The sequence below is a fragment of the Pantherophis guttatus genome, chromosome 8, assembly GCF_059756535.1.
Source record: "Pantherophis guttatus breed Tessera chromosome 8, ASM5975653v1, whole genome shotgun sequence".
Taxonomy (NCBI): domain Eukaryota; kingdom Metazoa; phylum Chordata; class Lepidosauria; order Squamata; family Colubridae; genus Pantherophis; species Pantherophis guttatus.
The window spans coordinates 31944230-31960423 of NC_142070.1; the positions used below are offsets into that span (position 1 = coordinate 31944230).

Sequence of the window (16194 nt, forward strand, 5' to 3'; positions counted from 1 at the left end):
ATCAGAGTAGTTAATGCAAGTGTTCACAAATTTTTAAAATCCAAAACATTGCAGAAACCGGTTTTGCTAAAGTTGTTTTTCCATAGCTTGCAACTTCTTTAATTACAGAAGTTTTACCAGTTCCTATCACTTCCAAGTTTAATTCAAAACATTACACTAAAACTTATACTGCCTGGTCTCTTACCTAGTCAAATCTTTTGGAAAGACCCTATTCCATGAGTTTACATCATCAGAGATTCTACTGGCATTTGTGGCAGAAAACATTTTCTATAATGATGTCCAGATTTTATAATTCCTGGGGGACTCTCTCAGGTCTTTTTTGATATCAAACATGGAACTTAATGCAATGGGATACTGACTGGGATTTAGGTAAATAGTTATTCCAAGTCACAGGGAGAGCACTAAGCTGGTGACTGACTGCTGGCATTGTTCCTTCCATTTTCTGTTCCCTTCCTTATTATTCTAATTTTTGCAAAATAGAATATTTAATATATTGATTTATAATGTACAGTATACCTGCATACTATCTAACTTATACCTTTATATATTTCATTGTTTAGGACCAGCACACTGTGGCATTGTCTCGATCGACAGGTCCCATGCAGTCCTCTGTACCCTCAGGACCCAGTAATGTGGGCACAAATCCTGGCAATGCCAATTTCTTGAGCAATCAACCTCAAGCAGCCATTATGAAGCAGATGCTGATTGAGCAAAGGGCTCAACTCCATATGATAGAGCAGCAGAAGCAACAGTTTCTTCTAAGGGAGCAACGGCAGCAGCAGCACATCTTGGCGGAACAAGTACTGTATATCGTTTTGCTACATATCTTAAATATTAGTCTAAAGAAAAGAATTAGGGGTGCCATGACAGCAGTATTCCAGTATTTGAGGGGCTGCCACAAAGAAGAGGGAGTCAAATTATTCTCCAAAGCACCAAAGGACAGGACAACAAATAATGGTTGGAAACTAATTAAGGAGAGAAGCAACCTAGAATTAAGGAGAAACTTCCTAACAGTGAGGACAATTAACCAGTTGACACTCCATCACTGGAAGTTTTTAAGAAGAGACTGGACAGTCACTTGTCTGAGATGGTATGGGTTCTCCTGCTTGAACAGGGGGCTAGACTAGAAGACTTCCAAGGTCTCTTCCAGCTTTGTTCTTTTTAATCTATTATACTCTACTCTACTCTACTCTACCCTATCCTATCCTATCCTACCCTACCCTACCCTACTCTACTCTACTCTACTCTACTCTACTCTAATCCTAATTCTAATTCTAATTCTATTCCTTCCCAACTCTGACAGCATTAGGGTTCTACAGCACTTTGAATTCTATCTCAAAAGTTCCTTTGAGGCAGGCAGAATTAAATTACAGGTAATCCTCAATTTACAACAGTTAGTTTAGTGATCATTCAAAGTTACAACAGCACTGAAAAAGTGACTTATGACGATTTTTCACAGACTGTTGCAGCATCCCCATGGTCATGTGATCAAAATTCGAACACTTGGCAACTGACAGTTGCAGTGTCCCGGGATCATGTGATCATTGTTTGTGACCTTCTGACAAGCAAAGTCAATGGGGAAGACAGATTCACTTAACAACCGTGTTACTAACTTAACAACTGCAGTGATTCACTTAACAACTGTGGCAAGAAAGTTTGTAAAATGGGGCAAAATTTACTCAACAAATGTTTCACTTGGCAACATAAATTTTGGGCTCAATTGTCACACATTAAGGACTGCCTGAAGTTCTATGTTTTCCTAGGATCACATGGCTTCTCTTTGCAACTGATTCTTTTTAGTATTCTATACAGATTCATACTTCTATACTCTTTGAAGCACTTTTGAGAAATCAGATCAGAAACATAACAGATCCTTAAAATGGCAGTACGTTGATTAAAATAATTGTGACTATAATGTACATGTACATGTCACCAGGCTAGAAAGCAGGAGACCATGAGTTCAAGTTCCGCCTTAGCCATGAGAGCCAGCTACTATCTCTCCACCAAACTCACCTCACAGGGTTGTTGTTGTTGTTGTGTTGTTGTGGAGAAAATACAAGGAGGAGACATTCGCCACCTTGAGTTACTTGTAAAATAATAAAGGAGGAATACAAATAAATAAATAAAAACATTCGTCTTTTTGCAATACTTTTCCAACTGTCTCCCTCTGCTTACCAGATTTCTTCTTTCATCTCTCCACCATTCTGCTTACTCAGGTCTCTGGGAGAAACTGGAGCCACATAAAAAGTTTTAATAATGATACTGATGGCAATGAGATTTTAAAAAATGCAAGTTGTTCTAGATATAGCAGAATAGCTGTTCTCGATATTTGGCCCCTGGTAGACCATTAATCCTTTTGTTCACTAAGTGATTTTTTATTTCTTAATTTTTTTTTCACATTAACACTTAATTTTTCACATTAAGTATTGTGTGGATTAACAAGATTATCATACAATTGTTTAGAAAATATATTTCAGTATTTCCTTATTAGCTGCTGGTATTTGATTCTTAGTTCTTAGACATTAAAAACACTTGAACATTAACAAAGCTTTACTCAAAAGATTAAGAGTGATGGTTGGTGGTTATGAGACCACCATAGTTGTCACTACTTAATACATTAGGAATTAGAAAGAAAGATAATGGGGGGAAAAGAGCTATAGGTAAAAAAAAATGTTTACATTCTTCCAGCTTCTCTTTAAAGCTGGTGTACTTGCTGAAAGACCAGTTCTACTGAATGTATGATATTTGTCTTAGGTCAATATTTTTTTGGTGTTTTAAAAAGGGACAAATTTTAGTAATTTCATAATTATTATATTTTTACCTCTAGGAAACAATGCCTTTGCAATTTTCTTACTTAGATGCCAAAATAGCCATCTTTGGTATAATGCATTGTGACAAAATTGCCTTATTTTTCTCACATAATTTATATTTTCTTTGTCCTTTGAAATACTATGACTAGCATATAAACTTTCTTTAAAGCAGGGTTGGGGAACTATGGCTCTTTTAACAAGGAATTCTAGGAGTTGCAGTCCACAAGTCATTAAGGGGCCATAGTTTTCCCCTTAATGATTTAAAGTAATAGAGTCCAAAGAAGAAGGGCAGAAAACTATCAATATTTTCATATGAGGAAAAACACTTTCAGTGCCAGTTTGTTTAACGTATCTACATTCAATTGCATTAATGTATTCAAATTCCCTGGAGGTTGTGGGGATTGCAAGAAGTTGCTTGATATATTGTACACCAACTGGAACCACTTGCTCTAAAAGAAAAATTACAATCATTAATAAGCAAATATTCAGTACAGCAATTGAATATAGATAGGTTTTGAAATCTATCAAAGTACTTTTCATGCAGCTTATAAAGTGTGCCTCTAAATGTAATTATGAGTTGTTTTGCCAAGTGTCAGGGCAGTGATGCCGTGTCCAGGCAGTTGGTTCTTTTGGAACCAGAGACAATAAGCACACCAGTAAATAAAGGAATTTTAAGCTTAATTATTAGGTGACATAACAGATTGAAAAGTATGTCAGGCACAAAGGATCAGGACTGTATATTAAATTGCAGTGCATAATTTTATTCCAGGCTGTGTACAAGAATCTAGTCAACTAATAGTCAGCACTTAACTGGCACTAGATAGGGGTCAAAGGAATTAAAGGAGGTGTGGACATGGATCGTTTGTGTCAACATAAGGATTCTAAGCTGATGGCATGTTTAACTCTGCCCCCCCCCCCATTGTGCCTGCTCTTCTATAGCATAACAGAAAAAGGATACATACCAAGCAAGATAACAGCCATATCTCTTATAAGCTGCCAGGAGCTGCTTAATAATGATAGCAGAGATACCCCCATGGATGGCCGGTTTGCAGCCAGCATACAAAATAGAATATTGGAATAGAATCAGACCCCTTGATCTATGCAAGGCCTTCTACTGCTCACTTCACTAGCCACTTCCACATAAACACTTACACTTGGAGAGTATCAGTGCTCTGCTATTGGCTGTCATAGCAACCCAATGGGCGACTTTCCCTTCTTAACCCCTTTTCTTTTGCTTTTCTAGCATTTACAGCAGCAGTCACATTTGCCTCGGCAGCACTTTCAGCAACAGCAGCGAAATCCTTATCCAGTCCAACCAGTCACTCAGTTTCCAGGTGAGAGCTAAATACTTTTTAGGTTCAGAAGCTGTTTATCCCTCTTTGATATTTACATGCTTATTTCTCTCTATAACTATTATCTATGTAAAACAGCCACTACTTTGTTATTTTAGAAAGGCATCCTCAGGAGGAACAATCTTATCTAACACAAGTAGGCAGTAGCTACCAAGACTTTGCAGCAATCTGGATATAATGGAGAAAAAGGTGATAGGCACACATGAGTGGGCTCACATCACATCTATTTATGATTTCTTTACTCCTTTCTACGCTCACATGGCTATTATTATCCAGGAAAAGATATCTTTGACTCAGGGGTGGGTTCTACTTACCTTTACTACTGGTTCGCAATGGGAGCGCTCGCTTCGCTCTCTCTTGCGTGCGCTTCTGCGCATGCAGAGATCATCCATGATGACGTCTGGACAGGTGGGTGGAGCCTCCCGCCGCTTTTACTACCGGTTCGCAAGAACCGGACCAAACCGGGAGCAACCCACCACTGCTTTGACTTAAGGAGTTGTTGACAGGTATAACAAGCATATCTGGGTGTGTTCTGAACCCCTATTCCCGGGGTGAAATCCAGCAGATTCTGCCAGATTCTGACAGGTTCTGGAGAACTGGTAGCGGAAATTTTGAGTAGTTCAGAAACCGGCAAATACCACATCTGGCTGGCCTCAGAGTGGGGTGGGAATGGAGATTTTTTAATATCCTTCCCCCAGGAGTGGGGTGGAAATGGAGATTTTGCAGTATCCTTCCCCTGCCACGCCCATCAAGCCACGACCACAGAACCAGTAGTAAAAAATATTGGATTTCACCACTGCCCTATTCCCCTTTGAATCCAGGTCACATACAGCCCTAGATGCTGCTTCTTTCCTTCTTTCCTCTTCACTGTCAACAGGCACAAAAAATACTTTTAAAAAAATCTAAATTACAAGATTGGTTACAAAAATTATTTGCTGAAAAAATACAAACAATTCTGATTAGTGGAGTGATCCTCTTAGATATTCTGCATATTGCATTAGAAATTTAACCATCTTGTAGTGCCAGATGGCAGGAAGAGACAGAAACAAGCAAGCATATTCATTACATATAGTCTACCCTACCTCAATCTGCAAGCCATTTAATGAGAGTAGAGACAGCCAGTTGGTGTAGCAGTTAAAGCACTGAGCTAGAAACTGGATGACCGAGTTCTAATCTTGCCTTAGGCAATGAAACCAACTGGATGACCTTGGGCCAGTCACACTCTGTGTGCCCCAGGAAGAAGGCAATGGCAAACTACTTTGGAAAATCTTGCTAAAAACCTGTAAGGACTAGTCCAGACATTTTCCAAGTCAAAAGGATGGCAGATTTCAAATGTAAATCTATCCATTCCCATTCCAAGCAGAAAATAGAGATACGATTGAGAGAGTTTCTGGGTTTATGGTGATGTATTTGTTTGTTTACAGTATTATAAACTCCCCCAATCTCAAAGATTGGATGATGCGCATCAACGTAAGGAATAAAATGTGATGCCAAACAGAAAGTATAGAACAAGCCTGAATAAAAATAATTAAATTAAGAAGATGGCTAAAAAGACTTAAGATAGTAAGGTGACCAATCGTCCTCCTTTAGGGAGGACAGTCCTTCTTTTGTAAGTTCTGTCCTCTCTCAAAAAGTGTCCTCCTACAAGTCCTCCTTTTCGATATTTGAAGACTAATCTGTAAATCTCCGTATTGGAGCGATGCCAAGCCAATCTGTTGCATGTGATGTGATGTATTTGTATTTGACATGACGATTCATCAAGGCTCGGTACAGTGCGGCAACAGGCGATTATGAGACGCATGCGCTCCGCACAGGAGAATTGTTTTGAGAGAGTGCACTGTGCGCAAGAGTGCGCCGTATGCAAGTGGCTTTGTTTACTTCTTACCAAAACACAACACGGCACACACACACGTTTCTTTTTTTCCCTTAAATTTGTTTGTGTCCTCCTTCTCATTGTAAAAAAGTTGGTCACCTTAAAGATAGATGTCTACAGATCCGATCCGATCAGCTGAGGCTAAAGATTCCTTGGAATAATGATTTCAATTGTTTATGAAATACTAGGAATATATGGGAGAATATACAGTACTTCTGGATGAAGGGTATCCTGAACAATGGGGGAAATGGATACTATGGATGCCGGATAAAGCTTGATTAAAAAAGATTTCCAAGGGAAATTTAATAGCAGAAAGGTTCTTCTCACCCCACCCCTTTTAAAATATATAAATATAGCAAATGTGCTTCAATCAAACAGAGTATTGTCTAAGGATGGCTGGTTCTGAAGCCGTAAATTCCCTGAAAGATGTCTAGTGTTTAAAAGCTTTGTAAGTCAGTTGTACAAACTCCAGCCTCATCCTATATAACCCTGATTAACAGAATACTATTGGAGGAATGTCAGTGCAGAATCAGAAAAATAGGGGAAACTCTGACCATGCCTAATATCTTCACACAAATGCTGCAGTTTACTTACTTGCATCAGATGCCTGAGCTCAAGTACAAAATGGCAATAGCCACCTGATGATGTCATTTTGGAAGTATTGCAGTTGTGGAAACTTCTGCTCCTATAATGCAAAGCTTTTGCTCTTGTCCAGCTTTTTCCTTTAAATAATTATTTGGAAGGAAGACTGTATGAAAATAACATTTAGGAGTAATAGAATGCTATTAAAACAGTTGATTTTATGTACATTTAATATAATATTATTTTTCCTTAATCACTGCCCCCTGTAGCTCAAAACAAGTGTTTTTATTGCATGAATATTTTTACAACCTCTAGTTTATTTACAAGATAATTGTAAATAATTGTTAATTACAAAAGAAACATTTAATGGCATACCCCAGAATGCATAATTTGTTGTAGTTTTCTAGCCCTATTTTACATCAGGGATTGCATTTGATATCATTTTGATCAGTATGTATAATGATGTATATGGATTAGGTAAGAGTCTTCTAAGGGGGGTGTTTTTTGAAGATTATCCTTCATTAAAGTATTGTGGGAATTTTCATTACTTTATTTATCTGTGTCCTTCAAAATGCTTGCAAAATTCTGCCACCTATTTGGGGCAGGTTTTTTTTATTAGAGAAGGTTCTACAAATTTCAAAAAAAGGCTGTTGGAGCCATTGGAATCTGAGTCATCAGCTGCCTGAGCCTACCTGCTCAGTGAGTAAGAGACATAGATGTCATTGTTTCCTTTTTAAATCAGACCTTGCCCAGTCTCTCCCCCCCCCCACTTCTCTCTCTCTCTCAGCTCAGCCAACCTCACAGAGTAGTTGTGAAGGAAAAAGGAAAGAGGGAGTACTATATACTGGTATATGCTGCCTTTTTAAACAAAAGACAGGGTATTAACTAAAAAATACATATTATACACATATGTACTGCATAGTCTTTTTACTGTAGCAAAAGTTGTAAATGAAAATATGGCAAGGAAATTTCACTTTCTTATATTCAGAAACACACTGAACTCTTGGCACAGTCAAAATTCTTATAACTATTTTTAAATAAGAGAGTATAAATGTAAGGGCATATTTGTTTTCCAGAAAACAATCGTGCCTCCCAGACAGTTCTGCCTCTGCATCCCTTTTCATCGGGAAGAGGCTAGAATTTAATAAGGAAGGGGTTTTTTGATTCCTCAACATTGGTTCAATGTGGAGTAAAATGTGCTTACAGTATTGATTTGTCAATACACCATCTCTGTGTAAAATATCTAGGGGGTGGGAGAAGCATTTCTTCTCTTTTCTGTAGACATAACTAGAAACAATGCTATAGAATATCCATTCTCATATGACTCCTAAGCAATAACAAATTGATTAACCTCTCAGCAATTGACACGGTTTTCATTTTAAAAGATAATAGGAATAGTTAAAGAGTTTCTTGGGTAGTTAATGGTCAGATCCTTGTTTACTTGTTCAATTCTTCATTTTCAAACAGATCTCTAATGAATGCTTGCATAATTATAGTCCCATGTAATCATGACCTTCAGCATTTGGCAGGCCGCTAAATAATGTAAAATCTGAATCAGGCTCTCAACCTCTGCTTCTTTGAAAACAGGGAAACATTTATCCTCAAACTTTAAACAAGATTGTAACATGATGATATAGCACAACAGCTGCACAGCACTTCAGATTTGAAGGTCAAATGGTGCTTCTGAGTATGCAGGGGTACAAGTATAGAATAACCTGCTATGGGTACATACTGAATCTGTGCACTAAAGCCTTTTTTGCCTTCTATTCCACAGCCCTGGCCGGCCGTATACATCTTTTGAACACATCAATAAATACATTTGGAAACAATTTGTTCATGTTTAATTTTAATTTGTTCTTGATATTTCCAGGTAGGACTGGAAAAGACCCCACTATGAGACACTGGGAAAAAACCCACTTCTGTAGCTTGGTTTTGTTTGTACTACATAAAGAAATTATCTGCTATGTAAAAGTCATATTACTACTTCTAACATGGCTGTAAAAGTGACTTTTTGGTAGCATTTTCTAGAGACATGTAACTTTGTTTGTAAGTTAAGCTAACTACTGTTCTAACATGATGTTCTGTTTGGTCAGAATTTTGCAAGTCAGAGATTACAACACAGTTTAGGAGGTATTCATATATGTAAAAGATCTGAATATTAATATAAAAATGTCTAGGTTATTTCTTGCATATATTTTGCAAAAATATTTAGCCAACTTCTTCCAGCTGCCTGAATCATTTCTGCAAATTCTTTCAGTAGACTGAAGTTCACTCTTAACTTTTTTCCTTCTGCTGCTTTAGGTTCTCCACAAGACATAGCTGCAGTAAGAAATCAGACTGCCCTTCAGAGCATGAGGACTTCCCGAATGATACCTCAGAATGCTAGCATGATGTCTTTGGGGGCCTCTCAGAACACTGTAGCAATCTCTGCAACTGGTAGTCAGCCTGAGATGGGAATGACTCCTTACAGCAGCCCAGTGACTGGCCAGCCAGGAATGTACAGTATGAACTCCGGAATGAGCCAAATGTTGCAGCACCCAAACCAAAATAGTATAAATATAACACACAATCCAAGTCAGGGGCCAAGGCAGCCCAGCTCAACACAGGGAGTTGGCATAGTCAGCAGCTTTGGTCCAAATGTTTTAGTAAACTCTACTGTAGCTCAACAACATCAGCAAATGAAAGGACCCGTGGGACAAGTTTTGACCAGATCACAAGCCCCCAGGCTTCAAAATATGATGGGGCCAGTCCCACAAGGAACAGCAAACTGGCAGGCAAGAGGACTACAAGGTATTCCTGGAAGGACTAGCAATGAAATTGGATCTTTCAATAATGGATCTGCTTACTCAATGCAATCAAGTCAGCCAAGGCTGCCTAAGCAACATTTTCCTCAAAGTATTGGTCAATCTATTATGGACACAAATGGAGCAGTACGGACACTGAACTCAGGTGTAGGGAGACAGATGTTGCAACAACTCACTGGACAACAAGGAACCAATAACCAATCCAGATCAATGGTTATGCCTACAATAAGTCAGGCAGTTTCTTCTCTAACTGGTTTTAATCAGTCTCCTGCACAACAAATACCAGGAAGTAGCTTCAATCAGAGCAGCCAAGGTCAGATCTATGAGAGGAATCCCACTCAAGACATATCTTACAGCTATAGCAGTGAAGGAACTGGAGGGTCCTTTCCAAATATAAGTGAAAACACCGATCTTGTAGACTCCATCATTAAAAGTGGTCCAGGAGATGAATGGATACAAGAACTTGATGAACTGTTTGGAAATCCATAGCACATGGAGACGTTCAGTTTCAATATTTGTGGGGTCAAAAAAAAAGGAAAGCAGGATGATGTCCATCCTTGTTTCTTTGTTTTGTTTTTAAAGCTGTGCAAAGCTAGCTGATCTGTGAAGGCATAGATGGAATTTGAAGCAATGACAAAAAGTCCTTGCCAACTTCCCACAGCAGTCTCCATGCCATAGTGTATCTGCTGCAGGTCAGAATGAGAGAGAGAGAGACTGAGAGAGAGAGAGAGAGAGAGAAAGAGAGAAAAGCTCAAAAAGTGCTGCTTTCTGCCTAAGGGCCACAGAAAGTGCCAGGCAGTTCCCATGTGCCAAAGCACTGGCTGTCCTATAACAATGCACTTTCTATGCAGTTCTCTGAGAGCTGTTGTAGTTTTCAGGATACAGCACGGGCAGCTTCTGAGATAAAGCAGGAGAGTCAAAGCTAGGCGACTGTACAAGTGACAAACACAAAGATCTTAACTCTGAATTTAATAAATACCAAGCTTTTCCATGCAATGTGTGTAATCTGATAGAGAATTACAGGTTGTTTGAATGTGGTGATGACAATGATATCAGGGCTGAACGAGTTCAGTCAGTGCCCTATCAATGCTTCTCAAGGTGAATGATGGATTCTAGTGAAAGAGTTTATCTTTTCTCTATTGTCCATTTCCTGCATAATCAAGTGATTCCTGACTCATTATCTTTAAGTATGAGGAAAAACACAGCGTAGGACAAGCAAGATTGTATAATAATTGTATTACTCACTGGCTGCTTCCAAAGATAGTGATGCAATACAAAAGTAATTGGAAAAAAGGGAGATAGGCCTAAGGAAATGAAAACATTGATATTGAGTGTGTCCTTTTTCTGAATATACAGGATCAAGTGAGGTTGGGCTATACAAACTGTTGGCTTGATCTTCCAAAGATGTTAGGAGAATCAAGGAACAACTGCTCTAAAGATCACACAGAGAGGGGCCAATAATTGTAAAGCACCCTTGACAGATTGAGAGTGAGTTTATGGTTTCTGTTCTTCAAACACATGTCCTCTTTTCTACACGTCCTACTTCCTACAAGCCCTAAGCTCTTGAAAGTGACTAACCTGATCAATGAAAAACAAATTTAAAAAATTAAAAATCCATTAATGTAATTTTTAGTAGCAGTTGTATATAAGCATATGACATTGCAAATATTTTTTCATAGAGTTGTGCAATTTGAAGGACTAAAATTTAACTGCAATTCTTTTAGGTCCTTTTAAGAGTTTAGATTGGCATTATTTGTAACATTGGAAATTGAATGTGTGACCACCTATCTGTATGTTGAACATGGGGTTCATGTTAAATACATCCACATCCAGAGCATTCTCAGGGTCTGATTGATATGTTTCTCTTACATACAGTTTTCCATCTAAGCTAATTTGTTTTTAGAGATAACATTTTTTGGTAGAGTAGCAGCAGACAGTGAGGGGACTTGGCTATTTCTGCAGCCATTCATTCTCTGGTTCATGACATTTTCTGATTGTATCTCTTACACATTTCCAGGATAAGATTACCAGGCATATTGGAAGAAATGTTTTAAAAGCATGTAGAGAAGCACTGAACACCTCATTTATCCATAATTTTCCTTTTCTAGAAACAGCTTTTCCTGAAAAATGAAGGAGGGGCAGGGTTTTAGTTACGTGTTATACTTAAAGTATTTTTAGCCCATCAGACACTTTGGGTTGGGATATAAGATTTAAATGGCATGGGTGTAAAATTTCTGTATACAGTCTGGCGTATAGCCTACTGAAATTATTGGCAGATTTTTTTTTGCTGATTCTCATGAGAGTTAATTTCTTGTCAGTACTAAAATATAGATTGACCAATGCATTTCCACGTTGGTAGATTTGACATTTGGCCAAAAAAAAATTGTGTGCTTATAACAAATAAATTTTATCATGCACCCAGTGCACAGTGTGCCAAACAGAGTTCTGATCATAGCACATACATAAGAGTGCATGCAAAGAGTCAAAGAAGTTTTAATCCACGCATTTATTAAATTTATTTAATACAACTATACCATACTCAGATGAAAGAGAGAAAAGAAATGAAGAGTTTGTGTGCTACAGCAGTTAGTTGAAGCTGAAAAATGTGACCAGTTAAGTATGCAAAAATTAGGAAAGAAGTCAAGTGAATTATCATCTGCCTCCAAAATAAAATTATTCTTTCCTGGGAAGATTGATAAGAGAGGACTTATGGTGCAATCCTATGTATGTTTATTCAGAAATAGGTTCCATTGTCTTTGAGCTAAACCCAGATAAGGGGCTATAGGATTTCAACATTAAAACATGAGTTTCATGTATACAGATTCCAGTAAGTTCCATTTTATTAGAATAATAGAAAAATTAACTTTGCGTCTGATAATGCACTCATAAAAAGTTTATTATATTTGTAAATTTTCCTCCAAATCCTTTAAACTGGGACCAAGTAATAAAAAATACTGTTTAATATTGGGGGAGGGCTCTTTTTAACTATGGTGCTGGTGTACATGAAATGGGTTTTTTTAAAAAAAATATTTGTAAATATGTTTTTACAATCTGCTGATATCACTGGGTCTAGTCTGTAAAATAGAAACATATAAATAAATATTGTATTATATTATGCTATATATATGTGTTTATAAATATATATATACATGCACACACAACATGCAAACAGACATATATATGTAATACGTTTGTTTAAAATAGAATTTTATTTCATATTCATTTATCTATACTGCAGTGATAACTGCACTTCAGATGTCCTATTATCAGTTTGTACTGTATCCTAGCCAGCAACTTGTTCCATTTTATTCAAACTTTTTCTAATTTACTTTTTTTTCATTTTTCACATTAAATGTTGCTTATTTCATTTTGATAATTGTACAGAACTCTTAAAATGTAGAAATGAACTAATATACCAATTTTAAGGGGAAAAAAATAAAAGATTGTTATCTGAATCAGCTCAGCTCTGTAACACAGTTCTTTATTCTTGCAGTACAATATGTGGCAGAACTGAGTCAGCCTTCACTAATCCACAGAAAAGCTAAGGCGGAACGGGATATGGCTAGAACTCAGGTCAGCAGCCACCAAAAAATTCAGTGCTTTGTCTAGACTGGGGAATTAGAAAATCTGGAAAAAAGCAATAATTACAAACTATTTTTTCATATTACAAGGAAAACTGCACAAAAGTGTAGAAATAGTGGAGTCATGCTCAAAATGAGGAAGTCATTAACTATTAAATCTTATATTATGTACCGTACATCTGCTATCAGCTGGATCTGTTAATACAGGTAGTCCTCGACAGTTCATTTAGTGAAGTTTGAAGTTTTTTTTAAAATTTAATTTATATTAAATTTATTAAATTTAAATTTAATTTATATTTAATTTATATTAAGTTACAACGGCAGTGAAAAAAGTGACTTATGACCATTTTTCACAGTTACAACGGTTGCAGCATCCCCATGGTCACATGCACAACTGCAGTGATTCACTTAACAACTGTGTCAAGAAAGGTCGTAAATTGGGCAAAACTCACTTAACAAATGTTCCACTTAGCAACAGAAATTTTGAGATCAATTATGGTCGTAAGTCAAGGAGTACCTGTATTGGGGCAAACACTGAGTTCCTTTGATCCAATAAAATATTAAAACTGGGAAATAGCTTTATAAAGAGATAGTGGATGTAGCCCACTAATTAACAATAGCTGTCCAGCATTTCAGGCAAATCTTTATCCATGATTGGTTGCATGCAAAGAATGTTGCACATAAAAATTCAGACAACCTTGGTCAAGTTGTATGTTCAAATGAACCCCTAAGTGATTTATTCATTCTATGTTTCAATGAGTCTCTAAGTGCCACTCCAGGGTGGGAGCAAGAGGCTAGAGAGATAATTGAATAAGTTTGATAGGTGCTAAGCGGTATCAAAAGCAGAGGTGAAATCGACTGGTTCGAACTGGTTTGGGCAAACCGGTAGTGGACATTTGGTCTGGGTCGCCAAACCGCTAGAGACTGTTGGCTGGCCACACCCCTGAACTGGTCTCCCGGTGGCCGCTCTTCGCCACATGGAAGGCAGGCAAGCATGTTGGGGCCGCGGGCTGTGGGGAAGGGAGCTAGCAGCCTACTCCCTTCTACGCAGCCCTGTTATGCTTGCCTGCCTTCCACGCAGTCTTCCTGGCGGTCACCCCACACCCGCTTGCCTTCCAAGGTCAGCATCCAACCTGGCCCAGCTAGTGGGTGGGTGGGCAGCCCTTGGTGGAAATGCAGACACTGCACTGGGGCAGCAGCGGCGGTGCTCCAGGAGGGCAGGCAAATGTCCCAGGGCTGCTGCACATGCACCCGCTCCGTTTCTGCAAAGGCAGAGCCCCCCCCTTGTAGGATGATCCTAAGAGGGAAGGGGAATGCTGCGGAAAAGGCCACCTTCCACCCAGGCCTGTGTGCTTCCCGTGCCAGTTCCGTAGGGCTTGGGGCTCCGAAGCAGCCCACTGGCTTCCCATCCACCCAGCCATCTGCCTGCTCTCTGTAGATCGGCCCACCCGACCACCGGCGTCACTCTGGGAACTCAGCCCACGAAGTCTAGCACTCTGGGGGAAGGAGGCTCGGCCGTGGCGCCACTTCCCGCTGGCAAAGAAGCAGATCTAGAGGCACGGAAGCCACTGTGGAGCCCATGGTGCTTTCCCTTTGGGCTGGCCGGCTGTGCTTACCCGGGCATACCACTGCAGGTATACCTTCATCTTGGCACTCCCTTGCCCGCTGCCTCCATTTGCTGCACTTGGAAGGGGTCACCAGTCTCGCCGCAGCTGTTCACTTTTGTTTCACAGCGGGAGAAGGAAGAAAGTGAATGGAGCACTGCTACAGCAGCGCTGTTCACTTTCGTTTTGCGGCGGGAGAAGGAAGAAAGTGAACGGCGGCCTTGCAGTGGTGCTCCAGGAGGGCAGGCGGTGCTCCAGGAGGGCGGTGAGAGTGGCAGCAGTGCACGGAGGTGGCGGGCAAGGGAGGGACAAGATGAAGGGCTCTCCGCACTGGCCTGCCCTGGTAAGCGCCGCTACCCAAGCCAAAGGGAAAGTGCCACGGGCTCCATGGTGGCACAGCCATACTGGCCATCTCCCCGCACGGGGGGGCTGCCACCTGCCCAGCTGCAGGTGGCTTCCATGCTTCTCACTCTGCTTCACTGGCAGGAAGCAGCGCCACAGCTGAGCCTCCCACCGGAGCACTGGACTCCATGGGCCAAGTTCCCAGGGTGGTGCCAGCAGTCAGCCGAGCCGATCTGCAAAGAGAGCAGGCAGGTGGCCAGGTGAGAAGCCAGTGGGCTGCTTCGAAGCCCCATGCCCTGTGGAGCCAGCATGTGAGTCACGTGGGCCCAGGTGGAAGGCGGCCTTTTCTGCAGCATCCCCCTCCCCTCTTTGGATTGCCCTGGGGGGGGCTCTGCCTATGCAGAAACAGGGCAGCCAGTGTGTACAGAGGATTGGTGGCAGGGATGTGCAGCCCTCCGGGATGTAGAGCGGGACAAAAGAAGGCTCCTAAGTTCACTTGGGCAGCAAGCCAGATGGCAGAGGGAAACTCAAAGCATTGGGGGCTTCAGAAGGGCAGAATGTTCTTCAGAATGTGCAGCATCTGGCTCTAACAGTGAGTGACGTGAGTGATGTCAAGTTGGCCATGCCCACCTGGTCACATGACTAGCAAGCCATTCCCACCAAGCCACGCCCACAGAGCCGGTAGGAAAAATTTTTGGATTTCACCACTGATCAAATGCATCACTGGCCAGAGTAGGAGTTGCCTGTCTATTGTTTATGTTGGACAGGATGTGTCCTTTTACCTTACAGATAGGAGGAAATGTGAAAGTTGGTGGTGTAAGGAGGAAAAGAGCAGGGAAAAGCATTGCATTGGTGCCAGGCATGTGGCAGTATGGTTGGAGACCGGATTGGTTTGATTGTGGTGGCTTATATCACCAAAACCTAGTTGAGCATAGGGGTTCTTCTCTCTGAATGTGCTTAACTGGGTTTTAAGTGCAGCACCAGCTTTCGCGTGAGCTTCCATTGCGAACTAGTAGTAAAGGTAAGTAGAACCCACCCCTGGCCAGAACATGCCACCGGTTCTACACATTGGGGGTATCTTTCCCTGTAATGGCCTGTCCTCTGACTCCTGTAGCAACTTATGCCTATCACCAATTTAATATGTTGTCCAGCCCTAAATCCTCAAGGTGATCTTCTCCCAATCTGACCTCCCTCCTCTTGGGACAGACGGTTCTATCATTCCACTTCAATGTTTCTCATTCACTCC

The 16194-nt window shown here is 40.3% G+C and overlaps 1 protein-coding gene across 1 annotated transcript in view; it reads left to right on the forward strand.

Moving 5' to 3' along the window:
• MAML3 (mastermind like transcriptional coactivator 3) overlaps positions 1-12879 on the forward strand; it is a 307710-nt gene extending 294831 nt beyond the window's left edge. The window contains exons 3-5 of the mRNA XM_034401412.3: positions 561-800; positions 4054-4144; positions 8919-12879. Of these exons, the coding sequence (XP_034257303.2) occupies positions 561-800; positions 4054-4144; positions 8919-9910 (1323 nt within the window). The 3' untranslated portion in view covers positions 9911-12879. The remainder of the gene's footprint in view (positions 1-560; positions 801-4053; positions 4145-8918) is intronic.
• Positions 12880-16194: the final 3315 nt, after the last annotated feature.